The sequence below is a fragment of the Colobus angolensis genome, unplaced genomic scaffold (genome assembly GCF_000951035.1).
Source record: "Colobus angolensis palliatus isolate OR3802 unplaced genomic scaffold, Cang.pa_1.0 Scaffold85, whole genome shotgun sequence".
In the NCBI taxonomy this organism is placed as follows: Eukaryota; Metazoa; Chordata; class Mammalia; order Primates; family Cercopithecidae; genus Colobus; species Colobus angolensis.
This window is the reverse complement of record NW_012122376.1, coordinates 3,005,379-3,019,159: the sequence shown is the minus strand read 5'-3', so window position 1 is coordinate 3,019,159 and position 13,781 is coordinate 3,005,379. Positions and strand designations below refer to the sequence as shown.

At 45.6% G+C, this 13,781-nt stretch overlaps 2 protein-coding genes across 3 annotated transcripts in view; one reads left to right on the top strand and one right to left on the bottom strand.

The window, feature by feature from the left end:
- Nucleotides 1-3,838, top strand: part of EDRF1 (erythroid differentiation regulatory factor 1) — a 45,977-nt gene extending 42,139 nt beyond the window's left edge. For both annotated transcript variants that reach the window (XM_011930196.1, XM_011930195.1), the window contains one exon: nucleotides 3,003-3,838. In XM_011930196.1, coding sequence (XP_011785586.1) covers nucleotides 3,003-3,174 — 172 coding nt within the window. In that variant the 3' untranslated portion in view covers nucleotides 3,175-3,838. The remainder of the gene's footprint in view (nucleotides 1-3,002) is intronic.
- Nucleotides 3,839-6,229: 2,391 nt separating this feature from the next.
- MMP21 (matrix metallopeptidase 21) overlaps nucleotides 6,230-13,781 on the bottom strand; it is a 9,392-nt gene continuing 1,840 nt past the window's right edge. Inside the window, exons 3-8 of the mRNA XM_011930298.1 lie at nucleotides 13,567-13,781; nucleotides 12,385-12,524; nucleotides 11,989-12,130; nucleotides 10,087-10,344; nucleotides 7,297-7,469; nucleotides 6,230-6,738 (exon numbers count right to left, since the gene is read on the bottom strand). Of these exons, the coding sequence (XP_011785688.1) occupies nucleotides 6,439-6,738; nucleotides 7,297-7,469; nucleotides 10,087-10,344; nucleotides 11,989-12,130; nucleotides 12,385-12,524; nucleotides 13,567-13,781 (1,228 nt within the window). The 3' untranslated portion in view covers nucleotides 6,230-6,438. The remainder of the gene's footprint in view (nucleotides 6,739-7,296; nucleotides 7,470-10,086; nucleotides 10,345-11,988; nucleotides 12,131-12,384; nucleotides 12,525-13,566) is intronic.

Sequence of the window (13,781 nt, the reverse complement as noted above, 5' to 3'; positions counted from 1 at the left end):
CCTCCCGGGTTTACGCCATTCTCCTGCCTCAGCCTCTGGAGTAGCTGGGACTACAGGCGCCCACCACCTCGCCCGGCTAGTTTTTGTATTTTTAGTAGAGACGAGGTTTCACCGTGTTAGCCAGTATGGTCTCGATCTCCTGACCTCGTGATCCGCCCGTCTCGGCCTCCTAAAGTGCTGGGATTACAGGCTTGAGCCACTGCGCCCGGCCTTATTAAACTGTTAAATGTGATACTGTGTTAATAAAATAAGCACTTTGACAAGTTTCAAAACAAAAATATTAATTACTAAGTCAATGACTTATTTCATTTTTCACTGATATGCAAATGAAAACATCTATAATTTTATTGTTAAGAGGAAAATAGCCCCTGCCACAGGCTTAGTTGTTTCACAGTGAATACATGAACATTCTCTTTTGCAATATAGAGGGAAATCAGAATGAGACCCAAAAGAGAAAATGCAGTCAGCCCTCTGTATCCAAGGATTCTGCATCCACAGATTCAGCCAACCACAGATTGAAAATATTAAATAAATAAATCGTAATACAAATTTAAAAGCAATATAACAACTATTTATATGGCATTTACATTGTATTAGGTATTATAACTAATCTAGAGATGATTTAAAGTATATAGGAAGATGTACACAGCCAAAATGCAAATACTACACCATCTTATATCAGGTACTTCAGCCTCCTCAGATTTTAGTTTCCTGGAGGATCCTGGGACCAATCCTCCACAGATAATGAGAGGCCATGTTAAATAAATTTTTGTTTTATTTTTTGACTACTGCTTTTTCCACTTCATTCCCTCTGGCAAAAAAATAAACAAGGCTTAATAACTAAAATCTTAAGCTTATTAGATTCCTATAGAATTAGAGTGAAAGATGCATTTAATTTACCTGTTTAAAAAATTTTTGTTTTCATTTTCAGGTTATGCAGGCATTTCATCATCATATGACAACTGCATTGGCATTGATCTGCTAGAAATTCTAGCAGTAGCAGTTTGTTAAGCCAAAGGTTTTTTCTTTTTTCTTTTTGAATTTAGAATTTACTCTTCTACTGTATTTTAATATTCATTGCTTTCACAGATCCAGGCCTCTTGACATTTTGGTGGCTTTGGGGTTTAATATAGTGAAATACCATAAAAAGTAGAAGTAATCTCTGAAGATTCAGGGAGCTCTGCTGCAGTGCTAAGAACAGATCCTTTAGATTCGTGGGTTGTTCCCATTAGATGTGTACATTTAATATTTGGTTAAGATTAGTAAAAAGGGAGATGAAAGAATGTAAATTAGTTCCCTTTAGAAAAAACCTGTGAGATGATGGAGCCTTCTGAATAGGGGTCATAGGTCAGTGAAACTGCTGATAAGAATGCATTAAGGAAGGCATGATTTGTGGAAATTGGAAGATGAAGACTTAAGATTCAGAGTTATGGTTAGGACAAATCCAAAGATTTTAAGGTTATGATCCCTGCAGCCATCAGTTATCTTTAGGCACCCAACTATTAATAAAATGACAGTGTGATGTCATTGTCCACAAAGAATAATTCATCTTTCAAATGCCATTTCTAATTGTTAAGTGCTAATGCCTTGATTACTGTCAGAGTCATTTAAATTTTCTTTCTATAAGGTTCTCAAAGGTTTCGTGACTGTTAACTCCCCGCATAACTAAAATACAGCCAACCTTAGGCCCAGATTACAGACGGATGCATTTACAACAGTCACTTCTGCTGTACTGTGGTTGTTGGGGGAAGGCAGGAAGAGATCTGTCTGATAAAATAAGTGGGAATTGGAGGGGAGAAATGTCTAAAGGCAGCAATGGGGATCCTGTGGAGGAGGAATGGAGCCAGGAATAAAAGAAAGGGGAATTCCTGGGGAAGGGAGCTCTGCACTGCTGGCTGCTGTCTGGCAGGCCTGAGGCAAGCCCTTGGGTGAAGGGAGAAAATGTGTACCCCGAAGAGGTGAAAGAGCATAGCATTTGAAATTGGAAAACATGACATTTTGACTTTAATCCAAACTATGAACCCTTCTGGGCCTTAGGTTTTACATCTGTAAATTAAAAATGCTAGTCCTTGCCGATCTGAGGGGATGGGATTATTGTAAGGCCCAGATGTGGTCATGGACACTGTGAAGAGTTGTGGAATTGTTATCTGTTACCTGTTTATGTGAGCCAGGGGTCTGCACCTGGACTCATGAAAAAAAAAAAAAATGCTAGATATGAACTGCCACGTAATTACTAGTCTTTTCCAGTAGTAACAAAAATAGAAATCACCCATCCATCATAAGGGGTAAATGTTTTCAGGACAAACTGTAAACTGAAATAGTTTTAAGGTAGAGTACTGTCGGGTACTCCTCAGCTGAGGGGCAGTCTTCACACAGAATTGCACTGACATTTTTAGAGTAAACTGAGATGCAGCTGTTCTTGTAGTTCAGGAATCCATGTTTAAACCCCAGCTAGTTCTAGCTCTAGAGATGGCAGTCCAACAGTGGCTTTAGATGTGTGTTTGGGACACAGGAAGGCGCTTTAGGCCGAGCTTGAGGAACAGAGGAAATACCGCATAGCTCCTTCTGTGCCCTCGCCCAGCTCCACTGCGTTTTCTTCATGGCTGTCCCGTCTGTCACTCTCTTGTTTACTGTGGTTTCCCCCAGTGCCTCCGCTCCCCTCCCCCAAACTCCTACCTCAATAGAATGCAAGTTCCATGAGTCAGGGGCTTATTTTTGCCTGTTTCGTTCTCTGTCAAGAGCAATTCCTAGTACGTAATAGGCATTCAAATGTTTATAAAAGGAACGAATACTGGATTTCATTGATGTATTGAAATAAATGTGTAGAAACAGGCCCATGAGCAGTAGGCAGAAGGAGGCAGGTCTGAACCTGGCAGGAGAGGAACACCTGCTGCTCTGCGAAGAGTGACTGTTGGGCTGTCACTGTCTGGTTTTCTGGACCTCTGAACTGTCGGTAGGCATTGCTGGTCCCTTACCTGTCTCTCTGTCTTTTTTAACCCTAGCAATAACATTGAAGATGATGCAGTTCTCAAAACCAACAAGCACATTTACTCCCAGCTTTTGAGAGCAACTGCAAATAAAACTGCGACTCTTCTGGAAAGAATCAACGTTATCGTCCACCTGCTGGGCCAGCTTGCGGCCGGCAGTGGAGCGAGCAGCAGCGCCGTTCAGTGACTGCACAGAGCCGCGTCCCAGACACGCTGTCAGTGCCTTCAACTCGGAGCCGGTCTGTTCATTCGGTGCTTTGTTTCATTAAATAATAGGGAAATATCCATTTAAAATAGGTATATCAGTGGAAACACAGAGTTATTTTAAGTGACAGACAAATTACGGTTGAGTTCTGTGGCTTCTTCACTTGAAGTGCTAACATCAGAATCAAAGTTAAAGCTTCCACTATTTGTTTCTTTAAGAAGTACATAGTACCTCAATATTCACAGACTTGCTGTGATGCAGTTACACTTTCCTATTTTTAAAGTATGTCAAGCTACATGGTCTAAGATATGATTATTTTGGATAAAATGTTACTTTGGTCAAGGGAACTTTTATCCAAATGACATTACAGGTTCAAGTGGGTTAAGGAGACTTGTGCATCTACAGTGTTTCCTTTTAAATTGCCCAGGAAAAAGGTGTGTTCTTCATAAGCTTCAGTGCAGGATTTTTCAAAGACTAGCTGTTGTGCAATTGCTGTATTTAATGCATGTTCTGAAAGGGTTCACTTTTCACTTTAAATGACAGTCGATCAAGAGCAGGTACTACCCCTTGTTTTCATTTTAAACTTGAAACTGTGAATAAGGTAAGAAAACTATTTTGAATAAATAAACTATTTATTTAAAATGTCTTTGTATTTTTCCAGTTTTCATTCTTCACATTGAGTTTTTAGTTGAACTCAGTCTAAAATTAATAAACTTTACAAAGCAAAGCTCAAAACATTAAAAGTAAAATTCTGCTGTCCACTAAATTCTCCCTAGAATATTTTTACTTATTGCTGCTGCTACATGGCTCTTGTCCAGTTACACACAAACATCCCCTGTTATTTGTAATGGCTACAGTGCACAAGGCTGTTTTTGTTCATAATTCATACTTTCAATTTCAAGGCAGTGTAACAGATAAAACAGGCTCTTTCGAGGTGAGGTGAATGTCTGGACTCCTGTGCACGACACCATTGTGGTAGGTCTGCTGCCTAGGCCTGGGGGCAGGTGCGCTGGAGATTGCGCTGCCTAGGCCTGGGGGCAGGTGCGCTGGAGATTGCGCTGCCTAGGCCTGGGGGCAGGTGCGCTGGAGATTGCGCTAGCTGCCTGCAGGCCCTCCACAGTGGCCAGAAGCCCCTCCCACACCAGCCAGACCTCTGAAGGAATTCCAACTATACTAGAAAATTGTTTGGAATAACTGGTTTTAAGCCAAATTTTTACAAAGCTATGATGTAAAAGAGACTTTTTTCTCTTTTACAGAGATTTTCAGGTGTTTTCATTGGCTGAGATTTTTTCGTTTGTTTTGAGACAGGGTCTTACTGTCACCCAGGCTGGAGTGCAGTGGCACAATCTCGGCTCACTGCAACCTCTGCTTCCCAGGCTTAAGGGATCCTCCAACCTCAGCCTCCCAAGTAGCTGTGACTACAGGTGTGCACCACCATGCCTGGCTAATATTTTTGTATTTTTAGTAGAGACAGCATTTTGCTATGTTGCCCAAGCTGGTCTCAAACTCCTGAGCTCAAGGGATCCACCTGCCTCGGCCTCCGAAAGTGCTGGGGTTACAGGTGTGAGCCATCACACCCAGCCCATTGACAGTGAGTTAACATCCATCATAGCTTAGCAGAATTCTCTCTTGCCATTTGTCCACTTAGTTGTTGTTTACTTAGTTTACATTTTTCTTGGAACAGATTTGTATCAGTTTGCAAAAATTAATCCCTGAAACATTTAAAGTTTTGCCTGAATTCTGAATTGTAAAGCAGTTGTACAAATTCAGCAATGTTTCATTTCAGGACCAGTGTCATTCTGTTTCCCCTTGTAGCAAGTGTACACACATAATAAAACTGTCTTCACCCTGCTAGATAAACCTAGACACTTCTGTTGATTATGATCAAAGATGATATACCATCTTTTGGGTTAGTGAATTCAAAAGCATGTTCCTGCTCAGGCAGGACTGAGCTGGGGTCAGGGGCCTGAGAGGTGCTGATCTTTCCTCCTGTCCCCTCTTTGGCTGAAACAAGCTTTCAGTCAACAGGAGAATTTGTTCTTAAGCAAGAATAAATTCTAGTTATCTTCCTTTGTCAGAGCAATAACGTGAAAGTTCCTACGGGGGGAATAAAGATCCTTATAAAATATATTTGTAATTTGCTGTTTTTAACTTAAAATTTTCTGAAGTACCTGTGTTTCTGCTATTCCTTTGGAAGAAGAATTTGGTATCTGTGGCGTGATCATGGAGGCTACTGAATCCATTTCAGTTAATTTCAGATTTTGTTCACATCATTACAAATGACATTGGGTTTTCGTTTGGGTTAAGAGTTAATAGCCATATTATGTAAAAGTTGAAGGGATATACTGCCTATCCTAGATATAACTGATATTGGAAAAATAAAATTATCCAGCGAGCTTCAAGAGTCTCCTTTTGGTAGTCTGGTCTTTAGAACCTAAGTAAACTGTCATATAAAATGGTAGGAGAGAACACTAAATGAATTATAGTGAACCAGCAAAGCTGTTCTGTTCTGGACCATTTGGGTTGCAGGCCTGTGTTTTCAAACAAGAGGGTGCAACTCATTTCAGGGCCTGAGACCACCACAGTGACAAGAGGAAGTGCAGAGGGCCCTGGGCTGGGATTTGGAGATGCGGGCCCAGAGCTACCACTGGGTGTGACTTTTGGCAGATACAACAGATGAACTTTGGCTAATGTGACTGGAAATGTGTACAGTAGCATCCATCCTGCCACACTGACAGAGCTGTGAAGATCAAGAGAGAAATAAACATGAAAACCTTTTGTACACTGTCTTTAGAGAAATGTCATTCTGACAGGGCCTGTGGAGGGCAATCCATTTGAATCCCATGACTTTCCCATTACATCCCTCAGGAAAATCATCTCCGTGCCATCTCCTTCCTTCATAGCTTGACCCAGGGCTCTGGCCGCCCTTCCAACTCCCATTAATCAGGTGGGCAAGCAGTTGGGATGGGCGGAGCCCCACAGAGTAGAAAGCAGGCAAAGATCATTGGATGCTTAGTTTTTGGGTTTTTTTTTTTTTAACCTTTCTAGGTTATGAATTCTGTTTTTCCTGAGCAATTGATTTTTAAATCAAGTATTTTAAAAGTTCAACTAAGGCTTTTCCCATTGGGTTTTAACTTACAGTGCCATATTTGCTTTAGCTACTGAAACTCTGGTTTTCTTTGTAAACAATATCAGAATTTTTCTCTTAGCGAAATCCTATGACTCTCCATTTCCCACTTTTTCTTATTACATGTTCAGTGTGGAGATATGGACATCACAAACATCAAACCACTTCTCTGAAATAAACTTCTTAGGAAATAAGCCATTAGCAGGAAGCCAGGAATTCTGTTGTTTGTCCTTGTCATTAACTACCTTCCAGTATGCATTGCCTTTGAAAAAGAAAATGGAGTTGTATGCATAGGAGTAATAAGCGGAATCTATATTTCTGAAAGGATGGTTTTGTGGTATTATTGCTGGAAAAACTTCAGTAATCTTCCTTGGATAAGAATTAAGTACTCGATTTCTGTTGACATCAAATGCAAATACCTGCAAAGCAAATAAGATAGACTGACTCTTCTGAAAATCATTAATATTTTTAGGTTAATTTATAACAATGAGACAAGACTTTGTACCAAATTCTTTAGACTTGAACTTCTTAATTTTCCATCATGCTCTGCCATCGCTATTTAGATCTGAAGTGAGTACAAGTTTTTTGGGTTTTTTCTGGGCCCGGTCTCACTCTTGCTCAGATGGACTGGAGTGCAGTGGTGCAATCACAGCTCACTGCAGCCTCGACATCCCAGGCTCAAGTGATCCTCTCGTCTCAGCCTCCTAGGCAGCTGGGAGCACAGGCACGTGCCACCACACCTGGATAATTTCTGTATTTTTTGTTGAGACCGAAACATGGGTTTCACCATGTTGTCCAGACTGGTCTCAAACTCCTGGACTTGAGCGATCTGCCCACCTTGGCCTCCCAAAGTGCTGGGATTACAGGCATGTGCCACTGGCAGGCCAAGTACAGCTTTTAAATACGAACTTGATCATCTGACCAATCTCTATTAGGGATGACAGAAGCATTGCTAGGCTGAAGAGCCTTCTACTTACAAGGGACTCCTTGAAGAAGTAAATTAACTTCTGTCTTCGGTCATAAAAGGCTGTGTCTAGGGGACTTGGGATGCCAGGAAATCCTTCTGAAATCAATTTGGGATAGCTTTTTCCTTGTTCATCTTCTGTAAGGGCCTGATCCTTGTCACTGTCGTATCTCCAGTATTGATTTCCTGAGAGCCAAACAAAATACGTGCATATGGTTTAGTACTATTAAATCACGTGACAAAGAGGACAGTTTTCAATCTAGGTCTCAGCCAATCCTGTACAGTGTGTTGCCATGATTCTAGGAGAAAGCGGGGCTTTCGGCGTCTGAGTGAAGCCTCCACTCCGCGATTTCCCAGGTCTTGAATTACTCCTACATTTAACCCAGGAAGTGCGTTTTTCTTGACCGTCATTGCTGCAGTTGGAATGTTGGTTGCCTTTCACAGCAAAAGGAAACCCCGCCCCATGAATGTCATCCTCCCGGCCCTCATCAAAAGCAAAAACAAAACAGCAAAAATCCTGTCTTTTTTACCTTAGTATCTTAATGTTTTTTCCTTCTTCCTTTACAATCTAAAGATGTTCCTTTTAATGTTAGTGGCCCAAGGCTTGGAATCACTTTCCTATCCTAATCAATATAAGCCCTCTTGTTACTGAAGAAATCATGATCCTTATGATTGGATTATACCTTGAGTGTCTGAGAGTCCTCTAGTCCCACCACCACGCCCACCTTACAAATAAGGACACTGGAGAGCTGAAGTGACTTGTCCACATTCAGACCGCCTCGGCTGAGCCAGGAATGCAAGCCAGGACTCTCAGATTCCACTCCGGAGAGGCTGCCCGCTGTCCTATGAAATGGAACTTGGCTCCATTTTGTTTCAAACACTCATTTCATGCTCTAAATCAGTAGGAGTTTATTTTAGCCTCTTCTTGTTAGTTCCTAATCCTGAATATTTGGTATCTTGCCAACGGAATAGACTAAATCCACTCAGATAATCTGGTGTTCACAGCTCACAGAACACCCCAAGCGGTACGTTCCTTAGCAACCAAATATTTAATATACTTGGAAAAGTTCACCGTTAAGAACAATGTGACGTATGTCCAGTTAGAGATGCAGTTCACTCTAACAGGAATTTCTTTTAATCCAAAATATTCATAACAAATTAAGATGTTTTTAAAGCTCCAAGAGTAAAATACAGCTGTATTGTAGTAGTTATCCTATGATGACCTACATCTGTAATTAAGATTCTTTGAGTGTTGCCAACATAAATTCTAGTTCAGAGCATCTTAAAACCCTGAGAGATGTGCTTCCAACTCTGAAAGACCTGAACTAAAAAAAGTCAGCTGTAAGGCAATTTCTTTATGTAACTGACCTAATTCTTCCTTTGTGTGATATGAAGGAAAACAGACCAAATTTATATACAGGATCCTTATGGTAAAATGTGCATATAAAGTTCATTCCATTTGGCTCCTGCCTTGTTAAGTCTTTCTGAGCAATTGAAAGCCCTGTGGTTATGTTACCAGGATTCAGGCGGAGGGGCTATACAGCTTGTCTCTGGGTAGGAAAGGGGAAGGAAAAAGCAGTGACCACAAAATCACGTTTATGATCGGACTCTGTGCTGTCTGGTTTTGCAAAGGCAGCGTGCCTCGTGCACCGGGCCCAGGGTACTGGATGAGACCGGGTGTGAGTAAGGAGCAGCGGTAGCAAGAGTCCCAGACCTGCCTTTCTTTGTGTGTTCCCCATGACCCCCCAGGCTCCACCACATCAGTTGCTGTCTTCCAGCAAAACACTGACCTTCCCTGTTGAGCAGTCGCCATTGATGGCTCACGGCCTGCTCAGCGAAGTCCAGCCCCACCCCTGGCATTTGAGGCCCTCTGTGGTTGGGCCAACCTGCCTTTCTAGCCTGACCTCATCCCGGGTAAGTCTGTCGCCAGCTTTGGTGGACCCCAGTCTCACAGCTCTGTGGCCTTTTCACTCCCAGCCCCATGGCTTTGCTTCTGCTGCTTGTCTCTGACCATTTCCACGCCCTCATCCACTCTCCACTCCGGGTGCCTTTTTCTGGGCATCCCAGATCTCACCTATCCTTGAGTCTAGGCCAAGACCTGATTCCTGGGGCGCCAGCACCCAATTCCAGGTGGCAGTGGTCACCTCTTCTGCTCGGTCTGCCCCTTGAAAACACTTCTGTTGCTAGATGTCCAAGGGACATCCCACCAGAACCAGATTAAAACTGCAGGGCAGGGCCCTTTCTTCCAGTTTTTTGGCAGCCACCTTAGTACCTAGTAGAGTTCATTCACTCATTCGGTGACTTAGTGCCTTCTTAAAAAGATCAGGGGCTGGGTGCAGTGGTTCACACCTGTAATCCCAACACTTTGAGAGGCCAAGGTGGGAAGACGGCCTGAAGCCAGGAGTTCAAGACTAGCCTGGGCAACATAGTGAGACTCCATCTCTACCAAAAAAAAAAAAGTTATTTTAATTAAGCCAAGTGTAGTAGTGTGTGCCTGTGGTCCCAGCTACTCAGGAGGCTGAGGTGGGAACAGCACTTGAGCCCAGGAGGTCGAGGCTGTAGTGAGCCATGATTGTACACTCCAGACTGGGTAACAGTGAAACTCTGTCTCAGAAAAACAAACAAACAAAAGAATAGAACCCAATCCTTGTGCCCTCAGAGCTTCCAGGCTGATGGAGCAGATAAAAATTAAGCAAGTAATGACAAGAGCATTACAACAGATTCCTTGCTAGTGGCTCAGGATATTCCTTCTGAGTACATTCATTTAATAAGAGAAATTGAACCATCCATGAAGAATCTGTACCTCGAAAAAAATAACGTTCATCTCTTTTCCATGTCCAGATGTGAACAAAGGCATCTATGTTGTACGTTGGGATTCCATGCCAGCCAGTGAGGATTTTGATAGGGTCCCCATAGCGTGTCCTGTTGTTTCGATTTTCATAAAGCCAGTACCAGCTGTTGCGGAAGAAATACGTGCTAAATCTCACCATCACCTCTCCATATTGGTTTCTTTCTTTGCGAATCCAGTCAAATGCAGTATCGAATGATCCCTCACAGGAGCCTTAAAAAAAAAGTCACTTGTCACATGGTACAGAAACATATTTTCATGTGTGACTTGAATGAAGACAGTTGCAAAGCTGGGGCTTTCTATAAAAACACCTTAAAGTAAGACACCATGGACTGAAGTGAGGCCAGGTGCAGTGGCACATGCCTGTAATCACAGCACCTTGGGAGACCGAAGCAAGAGGATTGCTTGAGTTCAAGACCAGCCTGGGCAACATGGTGAAACCCAGTGTCTACAAAAAAAAAAAAAAAAAAAAAAAAAAAAATATATATATATATATACACACACACACACACACACACACACACACACACACACAAATTAGCCAGGTATGGTGGCACATGCCTGTGGTCCCTTGGCACAGGCTATTTGGGAGGCTGAGGTGGGAGGATTGCTTGAGCCTGAGAAGTTGAGACTGCAATGAGCTGAGATCAGTCCACTATACTCCAGCCTGGGCAATATACAGTGAGACCCTATCTTGAAAAAAAAAAAAAAAGAGCTTGAGGTGGTGAACAGAGGGAGCTGGAGGTGCCAAGCTGCCTGCTACAGTCCTGGTTCACAGGCACATTGTGGCTTCATTCTTCACAGTGTCCCAGGCCCCTCTCAGAAGCATCTCAATTTGGATGCCGTTATATACGGTTGACCACCCTAAATATAGCTAGTGAACGCCTCCCTTGACGCCTTGACGGTAGTTTGACTTCATTAGCGGGAAGAAGTTTGATTCTGGGCTCATGTAAGAGTAAGGTTTCCAATGGGGCAAGTCCGTGTGTCCTGGCTGTTGTTGTCTCCAAAGACACACAGTGCTGAGAACGGGGGATGTGAGAACAGAAATGGGGTGGTCTCTGTTAGGGACTTTTTTTTTCAAGACAGAGCCTCCCTCTGTCACCTAGGCTGGAGTGCAGTGGTGCAATCTTGGCTCACTGCAACCTCCACCTCATGAGTTAAAGCAATTCTCCTGCTTCAGCCTCCCAAGTAGCTGGGATTACAGGCATGTGCCACCACGTCTGGCTAAGTTTTGTATTTATGGTAGAGACAGGGTTTCAACATGTTGGCCAGGCTGGTCTTGAACTTTTGACATCAAGGATCCGCCCACCTTGGCCTCCCAAAGTGCTGGGATTACAGGCGTGAACCACTGTGCCCAGCCTAGGGACCTCTAAATGGAAAAGAGGAGGACAGCTTTATTCCCTTGGGCCTCGGTGTTAAATCACTAACCACTTTAATCAACCACGAGAACATTTGGCCTGAACGATTTTAAATAGAGATTAGTGCTCATCCTGGCCAGGGTAAGCTCAGTCTTTGGGGATTGCAGTAAACTCCCAGGGCTTCCAGTGTGTGTGTCATAGCACGGGTGGGGGGGCCTGCTGGTGTTGAGAAAAACACCGTGTTCACTGTCCTCCTGGGAAATGCATGTGGCATGTGGAAGACAGGACACAGGAAGGACCGGCTGTCGACTGGGCAGAACCACTTTTAACTGAGACAGTGGCATCAGGGAGCTACAAGACGGCTACCCTTGGGTGACATGAGTTGTACAATGTTGCGCTCTTGGGCCCAGGTTCCCGGTGAGGAGTGAGCGGGGTCCTGCTGTGCTCTGGAATACAGTGTCCTCCGCCAGCTCAGGGATGCCCTCCCCAGCAGTCTTACCATACAGCTTTTGAATTGCTTTCCTGTCCGACCAGTTCAACTCAAAGGCGGGTTCCTGGGGAATGTAATTTGGTTGCATTATGGATCCCGTCCTGTAGGTGTGAGGCAAGCCCAGGACATGGCCAATTTCATGGACGGCCACCTAGAAGGGGACACACACCATGGGCGCTAGGTGAAGCCTGGGCGATGGATCCCTGCGTAACAGACGCAGGCCTGTTTCGAGAGGAGCAGTGCTTGTGAAGAGGGGAGCACCAGTGGAACTGGGGAGCCGTCCTCAGACACAGATTCACCTCCTCAGAGGATGCGGATGCTACATGGAAAAGCTTGGACTTTTTGGACGTCGGCCCATGAGCACTGCTGGTGTCTTATCAACACGAGCGGCTCAGGACCACTGACCTTGAGAAGGCTGATGCCCATGTCACTGGTGGGAGGCGTGAAGTGTTCGTCGTCGTCAAAGTGAATGTCACCTAGGCGCCAGGCGTGTGCAAACTCCTGCCCGCTCCCATCGAAGGCCCGCGGACAGCCCAGGTGCCGGCCTGGCGAGGGGGAGAAGGTCCCGGTGCACGATGAGTGCCCCACATACAGACTCCACACCTTGGGGGTCCCCAGCCTCCAGGAACCGGCAGCAGAGGCAGACAGAGCGACAGCTCCTGGATTAAGTCCTCAATGTGAAGAGGGTAGGAGACGGTTTGTTTATAAACTGTGTTTACTGTCAGAGACAGTCAGAGACCAGCAGGCACCAAAACCTGGGAGCAGAGCGGAGCGGGGCTGGGAAGGCGGCAAAAAGGCCTCACCCGGGCAAGATCAGGGCCGGATCCTCGCCTCTGCGGAGGTCATGAAATACTGGAAGCCGGGTCCCTTAAAATTTGTCTTTTTCAGCCAACCGTGTCCCTGTACTTCTCACCCTGGGACATTAACCCAGTGAGACCAGAAGACAGCCCTGAGCACCCCCGGGTCACCGATGGAGCTGAAAAGCGGCTTGTCTGCTTGCTGCTTGTCTCTGACCACTTCCACGCCCTCATCCACTCTCCATTCTGGGTGCCTTTCTCTGGGCATCCCAGATCCCAGCCATCCTTGAGTCTAGACCAAGACCTGATTCCTGGGGACGCCAGCACCCAATTCCAGGTGGCAGTGGTCACCTCTTCTGCTGGGTCTGCCCCTTAAAAACACTTCTGTTGCTAGATGTCCACGGTGTTTTGTCCCGCATTTGTCCATTTGTACGGGGGAGGTGGTGGCACCTGTGCCTGACCCCGCCCTGTCCCGAGGCCCCCGCTGCTGCTCCCTAGGGAAGCTGGAGGCACAGGCAGGGAGCCGAGTGGGACGTTGAGGAGCAGCCCGGGCAGCAGCCTGCGCTCAGGGCCGACCGTGGTGCCCCCATAGGCCACACCGGGTTCTCTGCGGGGGACCATGATTCTGACAAGACGACGCTGACCGGAGGCTTCTGCCTGCTGACAGGTGCGCCTGGGACAGGCCGGGAGGGCTTAGCCCCCTATTCTGCAGGTGACCGAGACGGGGGTAGGTGCGCCGGGGTCCCCAAGGGGCTGGGGCGGGAAGGCCAGGAGCCCGGGGCGCTCTTACCTCTCCCAAAGCCCAGCTTGATGTCGACCGCGGCCCCGGGGGCGGCCAGGTCCTCGCGGAAATTCAGCGGCGTCACCTCGCTCCACATCCTGAAGGCCAGCGCCACGATGCGCCGCTGCTCGGCCGCGGACAGTTGGCTGCTCAGGGCCTCGCCCAGCAGCCTCCAGCTCAGCGTCCTCTTGGAGAAGGCCCGGGCGGCCCCGCCGTCGGGGGAG